The 24327-nt window shown below is 36.2% G+C and overlaps 1 protein-coding gene across 1 annotated transcript in view; it reads right to left on the bottom strand.

The window, feature by feature from the left end:
- The window catches only part of LOC149816693 (LRR receptor kinase BAK1-like), a 29863-nt gene extending 23672 nt beyond the window's left edge, over positions 1–6191 (bottom strand). Inside the window, exon 1 of the mRNA XM_089987890.1 lies at positions 5369–6191. Within this exon, the coding sequence (XP_089844016.1) occupies positions 5369–5465 (97 nt within the window). The 5' untranslated portion in view covers positions 5466–6191. The remainder of the gene's footprint in view (positions 1–5368) is intronic.
- Positions 6192–24327: the final 18136 nt, after the last annotated feature.

Raw genomic sequence — 24327 nt, 5'->3', positions numbered from 1 at the left:
CTTGTTATAGTTATTAAACATTTTTTTTGCAGAAAAGGATAATGATATCTTAGACGGTGCAATGCTCTCGCTTAACGTTATATGTGCTGGAAATGAAGAGCTATCTACACTATATAGGTCACAACTTGTGGCTTTTGCATCAAGAAGTGAAAGATTTAGCCGAAATGCAGCAATAATAGATGCATTGAATCCTACAATGTCGGTGCTTAATTGGTGGCGTTTTTATTGTGATGATATACCTGAGTTGAGAGCATTAGCCATTAAGGTTTTATCTCAACCTATTAGCACATCTTCTGCAGAAAGAGTATGGAGCACCAAGAATTATATTCACAATGTTAAAAGAAATAGACTTAATGAAGATCGTGTTGATAACTTCGTGTATATTCATTCCCATCTTGGATTGATTGACAAGTATAATTAAATTGTGTTGTACTTTTGTTTTGGTATTTTTTTATCTTTTTCTATCATTGATTGTTTATTAGCATTCATATTTTATATTCTTGTTATAAAAATGTGCAATAATAGCTACAAAGAAGGACCTAGTCGAAAATGGGATATTAATCCAGAACTTTCTATTGTAGAAGAAAACACGTTGAGGTTAGAGGACATGCGTTGGAGAGATTTGGATGATAGTGCACAACAATCAAGCACTATTTCCAAATCCAAACCCAAAGATATACAACCAAGAGCTCCATTACCTCCAATAATCATACGTACAAATAAAGTTGAAGAGAATACAAATCAATCCAACAGCGCTAGTAGAATTGCAGATATACAAGAGCGACCATGAGTTCCTCAAGGCCGGATTGATCGTTTCTTTAGCAAGAGACCTAAGCAAGGTATGTTAATCACTTGATCTTTGTGTTTTTTTTTTACTTTTTCCTATACATGTAATTTTTATATTTTAAATTATGGTTTTTGATAAGCTATTTAATGGAAAGATTATTTTGATAAGCTATTTAATGGAAGTCATGCTCAGGATCTTGGAGACTTGTCCATTCATTTTCATGAGATGAATCGTGACTTCATACGCAAGATTCAAAAGAAAGAAATTGCAAAGGCTTTGAAGAAAATGAAATCAAGAAGGGCAGTTGGCCCAGATCGTATACCTATCGAGGCTTGAAAATGCTTGGGAGAGAAAGGTTTAGAATGGTTGACAAATCTTTTTAACAAGATTTGGCGGACAAATAAGATGCCTAATGAGTGGAGAAAAAGTACTTTGGTGCCTCTATATAAGAATAAGGGTGATATACAAGATTGCACAAACTATCGTGGTATAAAACTCATGAGGCATACTATGAAACTTTGAGAGAGGGTGATTGAGTCTAGGTTGAAGAAGGTTGTCATGATATCAGAGAATCAATTTGGTTTTATGCCTGGAAGATCAACTATGGAAGCTATACATCTTCTTAGACAACTTATTGAGAGAAATAGAGAGAGGAACAAAGATTTGCATATGGTTTTTATTGATTTGGAGAAGGCATACGATAGAGTACCTAGGGACGTTCTCTGGTGGACAATGATGAAGAAAGGTGTTTCTCTCAAGTACATTAGTATAATTAAGGATATGTATGAAGGAGTAGTAACCAATGTCCGCACTTGTGGAGGGGTGACAACCAATTTTCCTATAACGGTTGGGTTATATCAAGGATCTACTTTAAGCCCTTTCCTATTTGCTATAGTGATGGATGAGCTTACGAGATCAATTCAAGAAAATGTGTCGTGGTATAAAACTCATGAGTCATAATATGAAACTTTGAGAGAGGAACAAAAGGTTGTCATGATATCGGAGAATCAATTTGGTTTTATGCCTAGAAGAACAACTATGGAAGCTATACATCTTCTTAGACAACTTATTGAGAGAAATAGAGAGAGGAACAAAGATTTGCATATGGTTTTTATTGATTTGGAGAAGGCATACGATAGAGTACCTAGGGACGTTCTCTAGTGGACAATGATGAAGAAAGGTGTTTCTCTCAAGTACATTAGTATAATTAAGGATATGTATGAAGGAGTAGTAACCAATGTCCGCACTTGTAGAGGGGTAACAACCAATTTTCCTATAACGGTTGGGTTACATCAAGGATCTGCTTTAAGCCCTTTCCTATTTGTTATAGTGATGGATGAGCTTACGAGATCAATTCAAGAAAATGTGTTGATGATATTGTTTTGATTGATGAGTCTAGAGCGGGGGTTAATGCTAAGTTAGAATTATGGAGACAGACATTGGAAGCAAGAGGTTTTAAGTTGAGTAAGAGTAAGACAGAATATATGAAATGTTGGTTTAGTAAGCAACGAAGTAGTGATGAGAGTGTAGTGAAGCTTGGTGAGCAAGAAATACCGGTGGATGATTGTTTCAAATATTTGAGATCTATCATTCAAAAGTATGGAGAAATTAATGAAGATGTAAATCATAGGATAAAGGTTGGGTGGATGAAATGGAAAAGTGCAACTGGAGTGTTGTGCGATCGTAGAATGCCATTGTGGTTGTAGGGAAAGTTTTATAGGACGACTATTAGGCCCGCTTTACTATATGGTACGGAATGTTGGGCTGTCAAGAGACATCATATTCAAAAAATGAGTGTAGCTGAGATGTGTATGCTTAGATGGATGTGTGGAAATACAATAAAAGATAAGATTCAGAACGAGGAGATACGTAAAAAGGTAGGCGTAGCACCCATTGAAAATAAGATGAGAGAGAATCGTTTACGGTAGTTTGGACATATTCGGCGAAGGCCTAATGATGCTCCAGTTAGAAGGATGGATAAATGGGAAAATATATTAGTTAAAAGAGGTCGGAGTAGGCCTAGGAAGACTTGGATGGAGATGATAGGAAAGGATATGAATGCTTTGAACCTCACTAAGGACATGGCATTGGATAGAAATGATTGGAGGAGAAGGATTCATGTGCAAGACCCAAAATGATTTTCTTTATTGGTTCATCAGTACTTAATAGCTCAAAGATTCAATGAGATTGGTTGGTCGTGACCAATCAATCTTGCTCCAAGGAGATCAAATCAGATTCTCACTTTTCAGTTTGCTTGGTTGGTTGCTCCATGTTCTTTAGCCCATAAAGAAATTTCTCTTCGAAGCTGATTCAGTTTTGGCACAATCTTAAGAGTTGTCAGCCTCCCTTCTTGGGGTTGACACTACTGGCCATCTTTAAAACCTGGAATTCTAAGCGACCATAGCTTAATCCAGAAGGTTTTGCCAATGTGCAGCCACTAACTCCACAGAAACCTAATAAAGCCATAATTTTATATACTTTGGGGGTCCATCCACCTCATCAGGTCCTTGACTCCTTAACTCTTTGGATACCAGGAATTGGTCCATTTTACTTATGCAAGGAGGACTCTTGTTATTCAACCAAGAAAATCCTACCCAACACATCCACTAGTTCCCAGTTATCTTAGAAAGCACTGGATGTGTGCATTCTCGCACCTCTCATCACTAAGATAAAAATAAAAAATAAAGCAGATCTGATTTCTAACAGATAGAAAAATTCTCCTATATGTAAAGATTCTTAGTAGCAAAATTCTCTGATCTGTAAAGATTCTTATATAGTATTTGAAATACCAATCTTAGTTTTACAGCACATTTGGAATAACAACCTTGATTTTGAGATGCTAACAGCAATATGCCAACAAAAATACTATAAGACTGGGCTAAGAGCCACAGGCTTTTCACATTTCAAGGCGCTCTACATGAAATTCAGCATTTCTAAAGCATGAAAAGTTCCTCTAATGGTCAGTTCAAAATGGTTCAAGATGCATAGACTCAGGCACTTATCCCTCCTTGTATACTTAAAAGAAGCTTGACAGATGCAATAGGTGCACAAGAATTGGAAAATTGAGACTTTAAGACACTGTCCCAAGAATCATTGCACCTGCTTTCTAGGACCAACTGATAAACAATACCAATGTTTTCTTGGAAGGCAGTCAGCAGAAAGCTAAAGAAAACTGAATTAATATAGGTTACTGCAGTTTCACAAGCAGCACATTCACGCCACAAAATGTAAATTTTGTTTAACATCTGGGAAAATAAAAGGGTTCATGAAAAGACAATGAGCCCCTTTGAAGAGTGAGCCTGCTTATTTAAGGAGACACATCCATAAGAAAAATGCACCACTTAGTACGTTGGTCAGCATCGATCCACGGTTTTAAATGATGCTAGAAGCCAGAACAGAAGAATTTCACAACCTTATTTCTCTCTCCTTATATCTGAAAAGATAGAAGTACACTAGGTGAGTAAAACCATTTCTTCACCGGTTCATCTCTGGACATAATCTGCATATTATCAAGATAATAATGCTTTACATTCATGCTCCATTAGTTTTTTCTTTACATGACAGAAACCACCATTAGGGATGGCAGTGGACTGGGGGACAACGGGCCCCTGCCCCGTTTGGACTGGGGATGAAGGGCATGAAACGGGGATGGAAGCGGGGATGAAGGTTAAAATCTATCCCCATGCGGGGATGGCCTTACGCTTTCTCCCCACCCCGCCCTGTTCCCAATCCTTCAAGGGATGATTATAGAGCGAGGAGAAATGCTGCCCCCGTTTGGACCGGGGATGGAGGTTCGGATTTTGAGACAGGGGGACACCTTGTCCCCTGCCCCGGTCCACTGCCATCCCTAACCACCATCCACCATCACAGAATAAGAATTCATCCTATGTATTTCATACTTCGCAAGTTCATCGCCATCACTGCTAAAATCCCAATCAGGAGACTGCAAACCAATCTCCCAGGACGCAAAATAACCATCTTTTAACTCCTCAGTTATCTGTAGGGTTCATCCTTTGACACGCCAAACAACTCCCAATTTCCAATTTCAGAAAGCCCCACTTGGATAATCAATGGCCCCGATTACTGAATCCATGAGTAAGATCTAAAATAGCAAAGCCATAACTAGACAAAATCAGCTGTGACCAAGAACCCATGAGTAAGATCTTAAACCCAACAACCCACGAATGCAAAACAAATAAATAAAAGAAAAGAAAGTTACTAAATGTGACCAAGAATCAAATCCACCAAAGTGCCATTACCAAATGTGACCAAGAATCAAATCCACCAAAATGTCATTACCAAATGTGACCAAGAATGAAATCCACCAAAGACTCACTACCAAATGTGACCAAGAACGAAATCCAACAAATTCTTATTGCCAAAAGTGGCCAAGAATCAAATCCACCAAATTCTCGCCCCACTTTTCAACTAAGAACCTCAATAGGCCAACAAAGAAACAAGGGGAAAGTAACAGTACCAATATCAAAAGAAGAATGACAAAAGATAGAGAGCACCCAATAATCAAAATCCAAGAACGAAGCAAAACCAAATTACCGTAACCCAATGAAGAAGATCACATACCTTCTACGTTTGCGTAAACCCTCACGAATGGACCAGAAATCACAAGCAGAAACAGCAGAACCAGCTCCACGGGCGGCTTCCTCTCCATCACTCCCATACCTCCAAATATCCTCCAAACACCTAGAATCTAGCAAGATCCATGCAAACCGAACACAGCAAAATCCAAACCCTGGAAGCCCCTCAACTCCCCAGCTTCAAAACCAAACGGAAACCCCTTCCCTCCACCCTCCCTTCTCCCAAATCCCACCAAAATCCACAAAACAAACCAAACCAAACCCCACCAGAAAGAGAATGACCCTACTTCTCAAACCCTAACAACAACAAGACACCCTAAATCTCCCCAACCTTTCACCATCCATCCCCCTTTCCCCTCACAACCCTGAGGAAACCCTAACCCACAAACCAATACCAGCCCAAAAGATTTAAGAAATAAAAAAGAAAAAAAAATCACAATCGGCCCCTCCCCTCCTACCTTTCAACCCCCAGAAAAAAAAACGATAATAAAATACAACCCCAAAGAAATAAATTACCCCCAACCTCTCTCTCTCTCTCTCTAGAGAAGAGAAAGCTCAGAGGGACTATTGCCTCCCTTTAAGCCTTCCCCTTCTTTCTTCTTTCTTCTTCTTCTTCGGAAACACGTAAAAAACAAATTACGCTATTAAAATATTATTTTCTTTTTCTCCCCCACCCCTCTCTGTATTCGTCGTCTCCTCCACTGAAGCAACCAGAAGCGAAGGGAGGGACGGAGACGGTGCTTCGGTACAAGTGCTGCCGCTGCTACCCCATGCTCTGCTCTTACCATTGGCTCTCCCCCCTCTCCCTCGGTCAGCGCCCCCGTTCAGTCAAAAACCGTCCACTGGGTCCCACCTGTCCGCCCCATCTTGGTCAAAGCACGCATCCCCGGCCGTTGGATCTCGATCGGCAGATCGTAACCCCGCCCACCCACTTATTCCAAATCTATTCTTCCTCCACTTACGATATTATTATATTATTATTACTAATAACCACATCCCTTAAATATATATATATATATATATATACTGGAAGCTTCTTCAGAAAAAAACTGTGAGCTGGCTTCAAAAAGAAAAAGAAAAAAAAACTGGAGCTTTAAACCCTACATTTCTTTCGTGCTTATGAAGTTTTACGAAAAGCTCTTATTTTTACCAAATTATATAATTATAAACTTTCATTAATATTAAAATGTAAATTTACGACAGAAAATGTGGTTTTTAATTATTTTTATTATAACTTATTTTGATGGATATTTTCAAGCAAAGAGTTTGAAAATGCATTTAAATAAAAATTAATGGTTTCTTCACTTTTCTATGTTATTTATTATATGCTTCTATTATATCTTATTATTCACTTATTCTTAGATGCTAAATGTTTCATACATTAAAGCATAAAGCATTTTTTTAAACATCAGCTTTTTCACAAAAAAAACGCTCACTTATCGTTTCACGCATCACTTTTTTTTTTTTTAAGGCAAGCTGGTGTGAGGCGGACCCCTGCCCTGCTTAGGTGGGGTGTCAACTGGTCGGGTTTACTCGGACCTGACCCGAGCCAAACTCTATAGAGTCCGGGTATGGTGATAAATAATAAAACCTGATTATGACCCGGGTATAGTTTGTAAAATTTTATACCAGATGCGGACCCGACCCGAGTTTTGATTAAGACCCACAATTTTTCAATGTAAAAATGATAAAAAAAAAAAATTAGTTTTAGCGAGTATGATCCGAGTCCGGTTCATTCATGTAGTTCTTATTGGGTCTGGATATGACCCGATTGAACCTGATTCGGGTCCAAGTATGGTACCACATGGGTCCGAAGCAAACTCAACCTGTTGACATCCCTAGTGATGAATAAGAAGACCCAGGTCCGAACCCAAAGGTCCGATTAATACATGGACCTGGGTATAATTTGTCGAATTTTACACCAGACCTGACCTGAGTTCCGATTAAGACTCGCAATTTTCAATGTAAAAATGATAAAAATTATGGTTTTACTGGGTATGGTCTGGGTCTGGCTCATGCAGTTCTTATCGGGTTTGGGTATGATTTTAATTATAGTAAACCCAATTGTACCTGGGTCCAGACCCCATACCATACTAAAAAATTGGGTCCAAATCTGGTTCCACCTGAGCCCGAACCAAATCCTGGCCTGTTGATAACCCTACCGGTTATACAACCATATCATTGGGTTTTGAACCTGCAACGTCCCGGTGACGTGTTTTGAAACCCACTAGCTACTTTGCTCCAGCTTGCTTTCATTGTTGACAGTCCGAGCTAATTAAGCAGCCTTGTTGTTTTGTTAGTTTTTTTTTTTTTTTTTGATAATTTGAAGCTTTGAAACTTTGAAGCTTTGAAAATGATCAAATATACAAAGATTTTAGACTGTTATTTTCCAAAAGTAAAAAAGAAAAAAACGGCCCATGTCAGAGTTAATCAAGCACATAGATCGCATCTAATTCGAGCAAATAGCTAGTTGGACCCCATTTGGTACGTAAAAGATTGTTTTTATCCATATCCGAAACTCACTCTGGGTTCAATTGGGCTATATTTAAGGAGTCAGTTATGCCCGACCAACCAGTTTAAAACCTTTAGTTAAGATGGTTAGACCACATTGATGGACCCGATCCATTTTTGCATGCCAAATAGGCTGAAAATGTGGAGTTTAATCTGCTCACATTCGGGTTTAATTGGATCAGATGGGGGACCGTTTAGAGAGTTGGAAATGTTTTATATTTTTATATATTTAAAAGAGTGGGTCCCAATATATTTGGACCTGGAGCTGGTTTCAGAAAAAATGAGAAGACATATACAACATGTGAAAGAATATCTTGATTTATCTGTATTCATGAGTATAAATATATCCGGTTATGTGCCAGGGAAAGGGGTACTGTCCAAAGCTCTAAAATCTACAGCCAACGACAGACAATAGGGTGGCTAGATCTTCTTTTCCAATGCTTGAATATCTCATCGATCAGACCTTATATATTTATTTTTTATAATTCATTTAATAAAAAATATGCTTTGCACGAAAACTTTGTATAGGCATTTTTTTTTTCAAAATGTGAAAAATCAACTGCTCACAATGCATTTAAAACTTTCCAATACGCTGTTGATTTTTAGTGCTTTCAAAAACACGTCTAACTAAAAAAAAAAATCATAATCTAAAATTTGTCTCACTAAATCAATAATAAAAAATTTGATCATTAGAAAAGGAACGTTGTCGATCATCATCGACAACTAGTTGATTTTGAACTTTCCTTTGGATGGACGGTCCCCGTCTGCCAGTATTATAACACGTTTTTTTTCATATTACTATTACCATAAGCAGAATAATTGAATCAATAATATCCAGATCCAGATAAGTGGGTTATAATAATACATATATACTGGACATGGACATGGACATTGATACTTTCCTGTCATAGAGACACGTGATACTTTTTGCAATGTGTCTATCGACGTGACAGGACACGAAAACAAAACACCTGACACGCAGTTGCACCCACTGGTTGAGTTGTGCTTGACTACCATGGGCTAGGTAAGACCAAACTGACGAGCCGAGTCGATCACGTAATTTGGTCAAACGTACTTGGTTCAAGTTGCTCTCCATGGTGTCAACTCCATAAGTCCATATGGGGTAGCAACTGAACCTACATAGAGTTCAATTAGACTTCTTGACTGAACCTGAATGCCCACCTAGACCTAACCATCAACCAAACCCAGTTCAGGTTTAGCCCTCCCAAACTATACCACAGCAAAGTACAGCTGGCCCAATTGACTGGTGACCGGTTTTAGCCGGTGAGTGATGGGGGAATACCAAAGGGCTGAGCGGTCACTGCCCCTCTGGTACATTCCTTAGCCTGGGTCCCATCTGTAAAGGCCTCATCCTTTTCCGGCCCCGTCCTTGCTGTGCCAGAGCGTGTCAGCTGACACGTGGGGTCATGTACGGTGCAATGGTGGGCTCCATATCCCTTCTCCCTTTACTTCTGAACCAACGAAAAATGAAAATAAATAAATAAATAAAACATTTACCTTTTTTTCACCTTAAAAAGAATGATCCTGTTTTTCACCCTTTTGGTTTTTTACGTAAGTTGACAAATTACTTTTTTTTTTTCAAAATGGTAACAAAATTTACTAATTACCACCGAACAAATTTGCTAATTACTCATGAGTTACCACCATTGCTATCGTCTTTGAGAGAGGTGATTAGTTATCCCACCATCCTCTAATAAGGTTTAGACGTCTAACTGTAAGAGAGTGAAAGTTCCCGTTGCTGGTGGCTGCCAAAAGTTAAAAACGGCAAAATCTCAGGAGTCGAAAACTTGAGAGATTTTGAATTTTTTATAAATTTCACATTTTTTCAGCAAAATATTGGCAATAAAAAATAAATAAAACACATTTAAAAATAAAAGTCTTGTGATGAGTATCTGCTAAAACTGTAAATATCATGATATTTGTCATGGTTTGAAAATCTCACAAGAAATTGTAGTTTTAAACTTTCAGGCAATTTCTCACGATATTATCAAGAGATTTTTATAAATCTCGTGATATTTTGTTAGACTGTGGGGGCAAACCATCCTCATCCTCTCTCTCTCTCTCTCTCTCTCTCTCTCTCTCTCTCTTACGGGTGGTTTAAAAAACAAGGGGAAGGGGAGTTTGATCTTTTCCTTCTTTAAGTCAAGGTCAACTCACTCAATTTAAGATCAAGGGTATCTTTTAAATATAATTTAAAAACAAAAGTAGTTGAACGTAATATTTGAAATGTTAGGCGTCTGTTTATAAATAGCTGATTAGTTACATGGTTTTTTTGTAAATTGTTTTATTTTATTTATTTATTTATTTTAAATAAGAAAAGTTGGTGGGACTTAAGGACCCTCGATTGTGATAGTGTGTCCTAACTATTCATATAATCTCATTCCACCCCAAAGTTACTAATTGCTTGCTGTATATATATATACCGTGTGAAGGATCTAGTTAAAAGTGCAAGCTTTATACTCAATCTCACCTCATAAATGTGATCAACATGGTTTTATTTTGCAAAGGATCACACTTTTGTCATATTTTTTAAATGTAAAAATATTTACTTTTTACCACCGAGGTGGTATCCCATGTGGTAAGCGAGGTCCCGTGTCAAGTTGAAGGCCCAGGTTCGAATCCCTCTGCCACATGAGGTGGCTGTTGTTTTGGTAGAGGTCGCCTAACCCTAGCTTGCCTTACAAAATACACTTTTTGACTCTTAAACTTTTTGTATGGATATGATCTTTTTGTGCATTTGAAGCTCTTGGAAAACATGCATATTGAAAAAGCATGAACTAAAACAAGTTTTTTACTAGAAGCCAATGTTGTTAGTATCTAATTTGGACCTGTATCGTTTTTTCATAAAATGCTCTTATTGTATCCGAGCTGTATTGTTGGGTATCGGTCTATTTAAAAATGAATTATTTAATAGAAAAATCATAAAGTTGATCGAATATTAAAAAGTCAGACAAAAAATATGAAAAAAATTAAAAAGCAACAGGGATGATGTGTGGATTTAATAGTTGCTTCTCCAGCTACATTGTATCTGATTGTTATTAGCAAGGTCAGATTAAAATGATGATAGTCTAGCATAAACACATTAACAAAACTTAATCAACAAGGATGTTAACCGATCACGTTCAGGTTGGATACCCAACCAAATCTGAATGCCTAATCGAATTCAGACCCTGTTTGGATGACACCCGAAGCAGGTTTTGGGTGTTAAATCCAGTTTACAAGAGAAAACTCAGTTTGTACACCGTTTGGGTCAGAGAGAGAGAGAGAGTTTATAAAATCTGGTTTGTATTCCAAAACCAGGTTTTAGAAAAACACCTACCCACTCTTTTTTTTTACCAAATTATAATCTGGTTTTATCAGGCAAAAGGGTGGAGGGTTTTCCTTCCACCACCGCATCAAGACCCTTCCACATACAAAACAAACTTCTGGCCGGTGACTAGCTGGATTGGTATTGCGCCTATTGGCCAGCCGGCATAGTATCAGCCAAACCATTTTCTAGCTCACCAGCCAGGAAATGGCCGACTCTATTTTCTCTTTTTTTTTTGCTTGTTTTAGCATCATCAAAACATTTTTCGGCCAGAGAGAGAGAGAGAGAGAGAGAGAGAGAGTGAGAGAGAGGGGGGGGGGATTATAGAAGAACAATCGACGTTGCGGAGGAGGGGTAGCCAAAGCGGTTGGCCAAACTTGGGAGTGCTGGAGCGACGCTGCGGTGGAAGGGACGAAAGCCTCCAAGGGTTCCGTTCGTTTCAGGAGAAGAAAGAGAGAAATGAACATAGAAGTGAGAGAGAGTGAGAAACACGATTTGCAAGGGGCCGATTCAGGAGGACCGAATTCTCTGAATCGGTCTTGTGTTGGCGAATCCTATAAAACAAAATGCAGGAAGCGTACCTGAATTCGCCATGGACGTGTGTAAGGAATTCAGCGTTCTCCTCAACCGGTCGACGCCCACAATGAGCCCAGGCCTTAGGTCGACGGTGAGGAGGACCCTGTTCCACAATATCAGAATGTGGAATTCTTTTGGCAGAATAAATGCTACGAATAACTCATCATCTCTGTAGCCTCCTAACCCCTTTATATAATGGGAGATTAAGGCAGTTATGTGAATGTGGTCTTTCCACATTCACGTAACTCCCACTCATTAACCTCATTATTTGGCCACTAATGTGACCCACTAATGGCTCTCAAATCGGGTCACACTGTGGGTTGAACCATTAACCCATAATGTCCAACATCCTCCCACTTGACTCATTGACACCAAAAGTGTACTAAATCGAAGTGTATACCGTTATCTTCATTTAATTCTTTATGTGGGTTCACATGCCACCCTTTATCACAAGGATGAATCATATGAGTCATGGATATGAACACTCCTTTATGAAATGTCATATTCTCATGTACTACACTATAATTCACCTTCAGTGCTTAGGCATGTACAAAATTACCTTTATGAATAGGTTGGTCTCTCATATATTCTATTGGTCCTTTAATATTGTATTATGTTATTCTCTCTAACCCATATGAGAGATTCTTTATGCAAAATCAACAATAACACAAAACCTTAGAGAATTAAAAAATATAAACACAAATGTGATCACATAATATATTGTTATACATTAGAAGGAATAAAAAAGACTCATCCCCTTTACATGTTGGGAATACAATCCTGGTGCTAGCCCTTTAGTAAGGGGATCCGCAATCATTTCCTTTATCTCAATTGTATCAATACATACAAGATGATTCTCAGTCTTTTCTTTAACAACAAAATATTTTAACTTTATGTGTCGACACCATGTTGAGCTCTTGTTGTTATTTGAAAATGACACAACTACTTTATTATCACTAAAGATCTTTAGTGGTCTCTCAATAGAGTCCACTATACTAAGACCCATAATCAAGTTTCTTATCCAAATGGCCTGTGATGAAGTCTGGTATAGAGCAATAAATTCTGCCTCCATGGTATGAGCAGCAGTGGTAGACTACTTTTCACTTCTCCATGAGACAGCATCACCCGCTAGAAGGAAAATGTATCCAGTAGTGGATTTTCTACTGTCAATACACCCTCCTAAGTCTGCATCATACTATCCAACGATCTCTAGGTGGTCAGTTTTTCTGTAGGTCAACATATAGTCTTTCATTCCTTGTAAATAGCACATGATTTTCTTTGCTGTCTTTTAGTGCGCAATGTCTGGATTTGACTGGTATCTACCAAATATTTCCACAATAAATGCTATATCAGTTCGAGTGCAGGTCTGCGCATACTGTAAACTGCCAACTACCGAAGCATATGAGACAACATCCATCTGAGCCTTCACAATATCATCCTAGGGACAATCTTTTAAGCTCAATTTATCTCGTTTCACTATAGGTGCCGAACAAGGAAAACAATTCTCCATCCCATATCTTTTAAGAACCTTAAGGATATAGGATTTCTAAGAGAGGCCAAGGACACCCTTAGTTCTGTTACGACGAATCTCGCTTCCAAGGACATAAGTGGCCTCATCCATGTCTTTTATATCGAAACGAGAGGAAAGAAAATCTTTTGTTTCATATAATAGACTCAAATCATTAGTTGCAAGAAGAATATCGTTAACATATAAAACCAAAATTATGAACTTACTCTCACTAGTCTTAATGTAAATACTCTGATCAACAATGTTTTCAGTGAATCTAAAGTTCATTATTACCTGATTGAACTTCTTATACCACTGGCGGGAGGCCTGTTTAAGTTTATAAATTGACTTATTCAATTTGCAAACTAAATTATTCAAGTCATTTATACTGAAACCAGGAGGTTGTTACATGTATACCTCCTCATCCAAATCCCCATTCTGAAAGATAGTTTTCACATCCATCTGATGCAGCTCTAAATTAAAATGAGCTACAAGGGCCATTATTATTCTCAATGATTCCTTAGTTGAGACGGGAGAAAAAGTCTCATTATAATCAATGCCCTCTATCTGTGTGAAACTTTTTACAACAAGCCTAGCCTTATACCTCTTCACATGACCTTTAGAGTCTGTTTTGGTTTTATAAACCCATTTACAACCAACAAGTCTAACTCAATCAGGTTGAGGTACAAGACCCCACACTTGGTTCTTTGCCATAGAGTCAAGCTCTTCTTTCATGGCATTAATTCAATGTGTTGATCTTTCACTTTCAATGGATTCTGCAAATATGAAGAAATCTTCATCAATGTCTATGAAATCATTTGACTCTTATAAATACACCACATAGTCTGAATCGATAGTAGATTTCCTGATTCTGGTGGACTTCCATACAGGTGCTACAGGTAGTTCAAAATGAGCCTCTGTATCATGTTGTTGTTGTATATCCTCATCAACAACCGGATCTAGTTGGGATTGATATTCATTGCCTGAACTTTCTCTTACATTACTTGAAGGAACAATGATAGAGAAAATTGGGTCTTTATTCTTAGCAGGTGTGAAACCTGAATCCTGCATTTTCTCAAAATCAATATTTTGAGATGCATCTATCCCAACAGAACCATTTTTAAGAAATCTTGTTTTATCTGTTTCCATTATCTGTGGTGTATGAGATGGACAATAAAACCTAAAGCCTTTCGATTTTTTTGGATAATCAATGAGGAAACCACTAATTGTCATAGGATCAAAAGCTTTTATATGTGGGTTATACAATTTATCTTTTGTTGGACATCCTCATATGTGCATATATGACAAAGAAGGTTTTCTACCTGACCATAACTCTCATATGTGCATATATGACAAAGAAGGTTTTCTACTTGTCCATAACTCGTAAGAACTCTTTTGAACAACCTTCGTAGGAACCTTATTCAGAATATCCACTGTTGTCCTAAGAGCTTTACCCCACAAGGTCAAAGAAAGGTTTGAGTGATTCAACATCACTCGAACCATTTCTTTAAGCGTACGGTTTCTTATTTCAGCTACACCATTCTGGTAAGCACTAACAGGCATGGTATACTGAGGTACAATACATTTCTCTTTTAGAAATTGTGCTAATAGATCTTTCTTTTGTCTCATCTCAGTGAAACAACCATAATATTCGCCACCTCTATCAGACCTGACAACTTTAATAACTTCACCGGTTTGTTTCTCTACTTCTTTCTTGAAGTCCTTAAAAACCTGAAAGACCTCTGATTTTTCAGATAATAAGTAGAGATACATATACCATGAATAATCATCTATAAAGGTGACAAAATATTTTTCACCCGTATAATACAGTGAAAAATGGTCGCACACATCCGTATGCACTATTTCTAACTTTTCATTGTTGTGTTTGACATCTTTCTTATATGTGTTAGATTGCTTAGCCTTTATACAGTCAACGCATGGCTCTATATTTGTAAAATCAAGGGATCCGAAGATTCTCTCTTTCACGAGTCTTTGGACTCTCTCTTTCGAGATATGTCCTAACCTCTGATGCCAAAGCAAATAGGATTTATCATCCTTTAGGCTACATTTACTTGTCAATCATTGTGTTCTCAATAAAGTGAGATTCCCGAATTTAGAATTTGGTTCTTAATTGATACAAACCATCACACATATATGCAGAACCTATATTCATTAAATTTTTCATAATAATGAGTTCAGATTTTTCAAATTTAAAAGCAAAACCAAACTTGTCAAGTTTTGAAATTGAAATTAGGTTCCGACTATACAATGAAACATAAAATATATCGACAAATCCAATATAAATCTTGACTCCAACACAATTTTGCAGGTCCCAACGCTCTTGACATGCGAACACATCTTATTTCCTGAGAAGATGTTTTTTTCATGCTTCGTTGGTTCCCTTTTGTTCAAAAATACCTGCAAAAAGTTGGCAATGTGCATGATGGCACCAGAATCAATTCACCAACTATGTAATGGAACATGAATTAGATTGCACTCATGAGAAACAAATTACTTATTATCTTTATTTTCGAGTCACTTCTTGTAATTCAAACAGTCCACCTTCTTATGCCCCTTCTTTTTACAGAAGAAACATTTTATAGAAGGGCCTCTTAACTGGGATTTAGCTTTCGCCTAAGAGTTTGAACTCTTCTCAGTGACTCGCTTTTGATTCTTCCTTTTGAATGAACTTTTCTTTGGCCTCGACCTCTATTTATCCTTATGAGAGGCCATATGTAAACTTGGCACCCTCTCACCCTCCAGTCTCTCCTCTTCTTCAACACATTTGGCAGAGAGGTCATTAAAAGATCACTCATCATTATGTATGTTGTAGGAGATTTTAAAGGGTCCATACTTAGTAGGTAATGAGGTTAAGATCAGATGGACTAAGAAGGAGTCAGAAATGGCAAACTTCATGTCATTCAGTTGAGTCGCAATATTCCTTATTTCCAAAATGTGTTGTCGGATATGACTGACACCAACATATTTCATAGACACTAATTTGGACATGAGCATACTGGACATTGCCTTATTAGAAGTGATGAACTGAGCCTCAATGGCTCCTAAAAATTCCTTCACTGTCCCACAGTGAGGAATGGCACCTTGAATATTCTTAGCCACCCGAGATTGCAAAAGCAACAAGCTAAGTTTGTATGAGCGCTCTCACTTCTTAGAGGCAGCCTTCTGATCGACTATGCTCTACTCTATAAGAGCGGGTGGTTCGTCAATTCTAAGGACCAGATCTGAATCTATATAGCCCAAATTGAATAATACGATTTCTTTCCAATCAGAAAAATTCGATCCGTCTAAAATAGGGATATTACTAGAACCGTCGATAAGGAAGGAACCTGATAAAACAAGGAACAAAAACAGAAAGACAATACTATTAATGCTCAGACGAGACTGATGATGAAAAGGTAAAATTGAGACCCTTTATTTTCACCTTTTCTGAGACAAGCATAGTTGAGCCATTATCGTTCCACTTTGGTGAAAACGTCAATACTTATAGTTTCTCTGTCTCTTCAATTCTCAAAAAATTGACTTTAGTTAGTAAAACTAGTAGATCATGTAACCAGAGGCAATTCAGTATTGTACCTTTGGGTATGAACATGTTTCATGGGCTAGAATACACATCTACTATCACACCTTATGTAAATATGGAATGCAACGACCTACCTTTAGGTAGAATCGATGTTTCATAAATTCACACACAATCATAATAACGAATCTTAATACGGTCCAAAGAATCCTTAATTAACACAACTTAGATCATTTTGGTGATTACATAAATCAATCAATCAAGATCTTTTACCAAAAATTCTATTCGTATTATAGAGCACGCCCATGTACACATTTTAATGCATGTATATTCATGACATAATATAATTTCATGCTTCAACTAATATACATAAACTAATTGTCATGAATTTAGTTACAATTCATGCTCAAAACCATCATGCACAACTTAACCAACACAAAATACATGAATTAACATGCATAAGTCATGCATCATTTAAAATAAATACTTTATAAAGCATGAAAAATAATAAAAGCATGCTCATATAAGTAAAACCCAGGGTTCTCAAGTAGGAACCGATGTAAAAACACTCTGAACAGGTCTGAAACGACCCTGAATCGGTCATCTTGGGTTTGAACCGGTTCTAAACCTTATGAACAGATACTAAATATGAATAAAAGTTCATAAAACCCTATAAATGTATGTCAAAATCCTCAAATGTTCATAAATTCATGAGAACAAAGTCTTAGCATCTCAGAACCGGTGAAAATCTGGACGAAACTGGTCAAAAATGGCTCTGAACCAGTTTCGAAAAGGGCTGAATCAGATTCCTGATCCGGTTCAGTCCAAATAGTGTTTGGATCCTGCTTAACATGGATCTGACCCGGTTCAAATGGGATATGGGTCTGACCTGACCCTTACTTGATATGGGTCGGACCTGGTTGATTGCCGATATGATGCGTATTGGTGGATACACACTGATACTTATAATATTGCTAGAAACATATGTAAATCACATTCATAAGGTTACAACTACAAAAAAAAAGTGAAAAACCAATATTATCTACATTTTTAGAAAATATCCATAGATTTTTGAAAAACGGAAAATCAAGTGAAAAACCAATATTTTTTACATTTTTGGGTGAAAAGCATGCAAGTGCATAACATTCATAGATTTTTGTGCATAACATTCATAGATTTTTGTGCATAACGTTCATAGATTTTTGGAAAACGAAAAATCAAGTGAAAAGCAAGAGGTTGTGATCTAACCATTCGTCTATGGCGAATTATTGTGTAATAGCACACATCCTCGACTTAGAGTCTACCCTTCTACAAACGCATTCTAATCTTATAGTGGTATCAGAGCAAGACTGTTCCTCCTCGACGTAGGCATATTGCAGAGGATCAACAACCACCAAAACTGAAAAAAACATAAAGGAGGGATTTAGCTAATAAAGGTCAGTAAATTTACTATTTTTTTTAATAAACATTGAATAAATTGTTGTTTGTGTGAAAATTAGAAGGATTTTGGTATGGTACGTACCCGTTTTTTTGTGCCATGGAAAGTATCATCATTTTTTAAAATCTTCTCTGATGATTGAAGTCAGTGCATTCCCTAATATATATATATATATATATATATATATATATATATATATATATATATATATATATATATATATATATATATATATATATAAGGGTCACTGGAAGCCCGTTGGATACAATCAGTGTCTTTAAAAGCCTCTCAGATATAGTCAGGGTCGCCCGAAGCCCATTGAATACAGTTGGCATATAAGACCTCCAAAAAATAATATATAGCCAAAAAACCCATCGATTGATTCAGTGGTGCCCGATTGCTCGAAAAGGGGAACAAAACCCTAACATAAGGGAAATATGAGGAGATTAGAGAGACAGAGAGTAAGAGGGAAGCAATAGTTGGTGTTCGACGTGTTTGTGATAAACAAATAGTCGGTGAGTCAAGGGCGGCAAACTCTCTTGACAGAACCTCCAATGTTCCAGTGAGTCAACGAAAAGTCCCTCAAATATTTGATTTTCTTCTCTTCAAAAAAATAGTGGAGACGATGCAAAGGAGCACGAGTTGCAATGTGAGGCATTAATCTCCACTTTCCTGGTAACGAGCCACCGTCGAAGCCTCTTCACCGAAAAGGAGTTGTGGCACTCCCATTCTCCTTGTGAGCACAATTAAGGAAATCATCTTTAAATAAGTAAAAAACTGAAGAGAGGGTTCTTGACCATTTTTTCTCAAAAGAAATAAAAAGAAGAAGGCCAAGGATATGACCATAGCTGAGAATGAGATAAGGAGCCACCCACAACTCCTTTTATGTGAAGAAGATGGTTGAGGCAATTAAGGAAAACTACAATATGACTTCAAAAACTCATATCCAACTTCTCCTTGAGTAGTACAACTCATGCATGATGAAAAAGTCTACAATATAGTCGACTATGCTAGTTGCTTGTTGGCAATGGCCAAGGATATGACCACAACTAAAAATGAGATAAAAAAATACATATTTTTACTATCCTAAGTAGCATTCCTCCATCATAGAAAATGGTGTTAGTAGCTTTGATGCTAAATTAGAAAAGACTCAGCATAACTGAGCTCCCCTACAATTAACTCTTGAGCAAAGACATGAATAAAGATAAAAGGGGAGAAGTCATGAACACACAAGCCTCATTTTCAAAACCTTTACGTGGGTTCAACTCTAAGGGCCCATTTTTCAAGAAATTCAAGAAGAATTTCAACAAGTGTCATGTACAAAACAAGAATCTATGAGCTTTGATAAAGGGTTCATGCTTTTTTTTTTGTGAAAAACTTAGGCATTTCAAGGACTCTCCAAACAAATCAAAGAAAAAAATCCAAGAAAACATGTGCAGAAAAGCATGAAGTAACATGCACGGTGTCTAAGATATTGATCATAGATAGCCTCCTAGGATAGTGGATTGACTAAGGAATGGCGCGGCATATTTCAAAAACAAAAAAGGGATTTGTGAAATTGAAGGAGCTAAAGTCAGGTGACCACATGGTATATATAAAAAATAACACCTACAGTGATTTGGTCAGGATAGGGATCTATAAGCTTCAGTTAGATGATATCAATATATTATTAACAAATATACTTTATGTACTTTTCATGAAAAAATAATCTTTTATCTGTAGTAGACTTTGCTAAGAAGAACTTTGAAGTCTATTTTTGTGGCAATAAGGTCACATTTGGAAAACATAAAAAAGTGAAGTTGGATCACTATAATGTAGACCATAATATCTTTCGCTATAATGTAACTCCTTCAAAGATTAATGCAATAACTATTTCTGGTTATATTAATTGTGTAATGGTTGTAGATGCATACTTATGGCATTTAAGGTTAGGGCATATAAACATAAATAAAATAAAAAAATAGTTAGCATGGGGTTACTATCTTTACTCAAAAATGTAGATTTTGAAAAATGTGAACCATGAATATCTAAATAAATGACTAAGAAACTTTTTCTAATGGTAATGGGGTATTTAAATAGCTTGTTGTGGTACATACTGATATATATGGGCCCCTAACTGTAGAAACACATAAAAGAAAATCATACTTTATCGCATTCATATATGACTATTCTAGGTATGATTATATGTATCTAATTTCTAGAAAATCTGAAACTCTAAAAAGGTTTAAGACATATAAACATGAAATTAAAGGGTTATTAGGAAGAAATATTTAAGTTATTAGATCTGATAGAGGTGGTGAATACAACTATGGTGAGTTTAAGTCCTATTGCAAAGATAATAATATAACTCCTCGTATAATTATGCATTTTACACTATAATAAAATAGTGAAACAGAGAGAAAGAATAGAACTCTAATATATATGATAAGATCCATGTTGGTACATGCAAACCTTTCTGATTAAATTTTGGGTGAAGTCATAAGCATTGTCATGTATATTCTCAATAGTGTTTCTTCTAAGGCTATAAAACTTACACCTTATGAATCGTAGACTAATAAAAAATCAGACTTAAGTCATCCACAAAAATGAGAGTCACCTACACATTCCTAGTTAGATGAGAGAAAAATTGGATAATAAGACTATCATGTGCATCTTTATGGGGTGCCCAAAAAAATCAAAGAGTTATAGATTATACAATTCTGAAAAGAGCTTCATATATAGGAAACAAGATAATAGAATTCCTAAAAAGTAAATAAGGTGGCTTTGATCCTGAGGATGATGATGTCTCTTTTGATGTCATAAATGATTCAGGGGTACCTAATCAAAAATTTGAGCATATTAATCCAATTGTAAATGACCAACAATCTTCATAACCTAAAATTAGGCAGAAAAGATTAACATCTTATCTCTCTTATCTTAATAATTATTACCTTTTCTTGAGTAAAGAATTATATTATTTTATGGATTTTGATGAAACTCTTGATAATCTAAATTTTAATGATGCAATTGCCTCTAATTAATTTTAACATTGGATGAAGACAATGAAAGATAAGTTAGATTTCATAGAAATGAATGGAGTTTGAAAACTAACTACTTTGCTTGAAGCTTTCAAGGCAATTGGTAGTAAGTGGCTTCTCAAAAAGAAACTCAAGGCTAATGTAACTATTAATTAGTTCAAGGCGGAATTAATTGTGAAAGGCTATTTTCAACGTGAGGGTATAGATTATGAAAAAACCTATTTTTCTATAGCAAAATTGATCTTTATTCGCTTTATTTTGACACTAGTGGTTTATTTTAATATTGACATATATCAAATGGATGTGAAAATAACTTTTTTGAATTAGCAAACCATATTTATACAATAATTAAAGGTCGAGAGAATAAAGTATACAAGTTGAATAAATCCTTGCATGGGCTTCAGCAGTGATACTTGACATTTCATAAGGCCATAACTAAGTTGGGTTATAAGATAAGTAATTTAGACCACTACGTATATTTTAAGAAAAGTAAAAGTTTACTATTTTGTTTCTTTATGTTGATGATATATTAATTTCAGAAAAATAAAATAGATATAATAACTGAAACTAAGTCTTGGTTATGCTCTCAAATTAAAATAAATGATATGGGTGAAGCTTCATATATCCTTGAAATTAAAATACAAAGAGATAAAAATTTAAATTTGTTATTTCTAAGTCAAGAGAAATATATTGATCATAATTTAAAGAAATTTAAAATCAAAAGTAACAAGGCGAAGGGTACTCATGTGAATAAAGGCTTAAAACTAAAGCAAAAATGATTTTTCAAAGGATGGACAAAAAATGTTAAATATTTCTTATGCTCAGATAATTGAAAGTCTGATGTATGTTATGCTTTGCACTAGATGTGATATAAGTTTTACTGTGAGTTTAGTAAGTAGATATCAAAGCAATCTTGAGCTCTCTTATTGGGAAGCATTGAAAAGAATCTTTCGGTATCTAAAGAAAACTAAGAAACTCAATCTATGCTATCAAGCAGATAAGCTAAAGCTTATGAGTTATTTTGATGCAATTTTCGTTGGTGATAGAGATGAAACAAAATTTACCTCTGAGTATGTACTTATGTTAGAAGGTGGCACAATTACATGGTCATGCAATAACCAAGGGTATGTAACACAACATACCCAAGAAGCTGAATATAACATGATGACCACTTTGACGTTTGGATTAATCACTTCCCAAATGATTTGAAATTGAATATTTCAAGAGATCGAGTTCAAATTTATTGTGATAACAAAACTGCTATATATTTGATTCATCCAGGTGTAGGTAGTTCTAAGAGTAAGTATATATTTGATTCATCCAGGTGTAGGTAGTTCTAAGAGTAAGTATATTGAAGTCAAATATGTACATAATCTGGTTATGCAGAGTTATGTTCCTTCAAGTGGCATGGTAGCAAATCCATTGACCAAAGCAGTCACTAGAAAGTTTTTACTAAATATGTGAGTTAGATGAGACTCGAGTATGTCTAAGTGGTGAGTGTATAAGTTCATATAGATTTTGTAAATAAAATACTAATCAAAATTGTGTGACAATGCTAAGTCCTAATTGTGAACAAGCTTGGCAGCAGAGGATGTCACTTATGGCCAAGTAGGAGAGGTAAGGACGTGTGGCTATAAGACAACCATTGGGAGGGCTACCCCCATCGGTTGGACCCTCCCAACAGCTAGGCCATGTAGACACATGATAGTTAATCTATTAAACAGTTAAATGAAATATAAACACAAGATAATTAAAATACAATAACATATGATTACATAGTTTAATTCAGGGGTTATGAACCATGGGTGGAAGGGATACTTCTCAAGTAGACATGTCTCATTACAGCTCCCTTTCAAGATTATAAGAAGGACCCTAAGGGCTATAATTGAGAAGCATGAAAGTGCATACGTTAATAGATTTATAAAAAAAATAAGAAATCAATTGAAAGGCAAGAGGTTGTGATCTAACCATTCGCATTCCCATGACTCAGGGTCTGCCCTTCAGCAAATGCATTCCAATCTTATAATATCTTTACTTGGTTTTACACCAAGGAAAAACTACTTGACTGCTTTCAATAATGAACACTGGGACTAGAGGACTCCACGCGTGATTGTTAGATTCGGGAAATTCACAATAAACATCTATGTGATTTCTGCACTCCCTTGGCATTTAAATGACTCAGTTTTTCAATTATGAGGGATTAGATTTTGGATTGAATCACAAATCGGATAAAGATCCATGGGTCTATCCTCAATATCCAAAAAAAAAAAAAAAGATTCGACGTCTGAATTGTCATAGATCTACTTTGAACCACATAATAATCTAATCCTAATCCAAATGCCCCCCCCCAACTAAATTAATGTGACGAGCTATTTTGTGTTTGTCACCATCAAACTCTTGATTATACTCAGCTAATCCAGCAATAAATGTTTGAATTTGGGTGCATCAGTATTTATGTTGGAAACTGATGATTTCCTAAATAAAAAATAATTGATTTATGTGCAAGACCTTATGAAAAAAATCCTAGTCTCAAACTAAAAATATTTAAGGGTAAGCCCATGAGTTATAGGCTGTTGGTTTTTTCAGTGTAGATATATATATAAAAAAAAATAGATTGGTACTTTACCTTATTTTTAAATATCAAAAAAACAGATTGATACTTTACCTTATTTTTTTTCAATTATGTTTTTTGAATATTCAAGAGAAAACCCCATTACTCACTGAGTTTTTTGGTCATGAAATTTTAGGTCTGTGGGCCACACCTGAGAAATAGGTCAAGCTTTCACGTGGTAGCAAAGGACATGCAGCCGTGGGTTTCAAACTTATGACGTCCTGTCAACTTGGTGACATCGAGTGACCCCACTAGACTAGAGCCCTAATGGGCTAACTTTTTCAATTATGTTATTTACATTAGTGACTAGTGACCAACTTGGGAATCTGGTAATCAAACAGACAGGGGGAATACATGAATTGTTACAAAAAAGTAATTTTGCTGAATAAATGGTCACAATATTGCAGAAAAGTGGAAAT

The sequence above is a fragment of the Nuphar pumila genome, chromosome 14, assembly GCF_984573655.1.
Source record: "Nuphar pumila chromosome 14, dmNupPumi1.hap1.1, whole genome shotgun sequence".
Taxonomy (NCBI): Eukaryota; Viridiplantae; Streptophyta; class Magnoliopsida; order Nymphaeales; family Nymphaeaceae; genus Nuphar; species Nuphar pumila.
The sequence above is the reverse complement of the archived record's forward strand: the minus strand, read 5'-3'. Positions and strand labels throughout refer to the sequence as shown.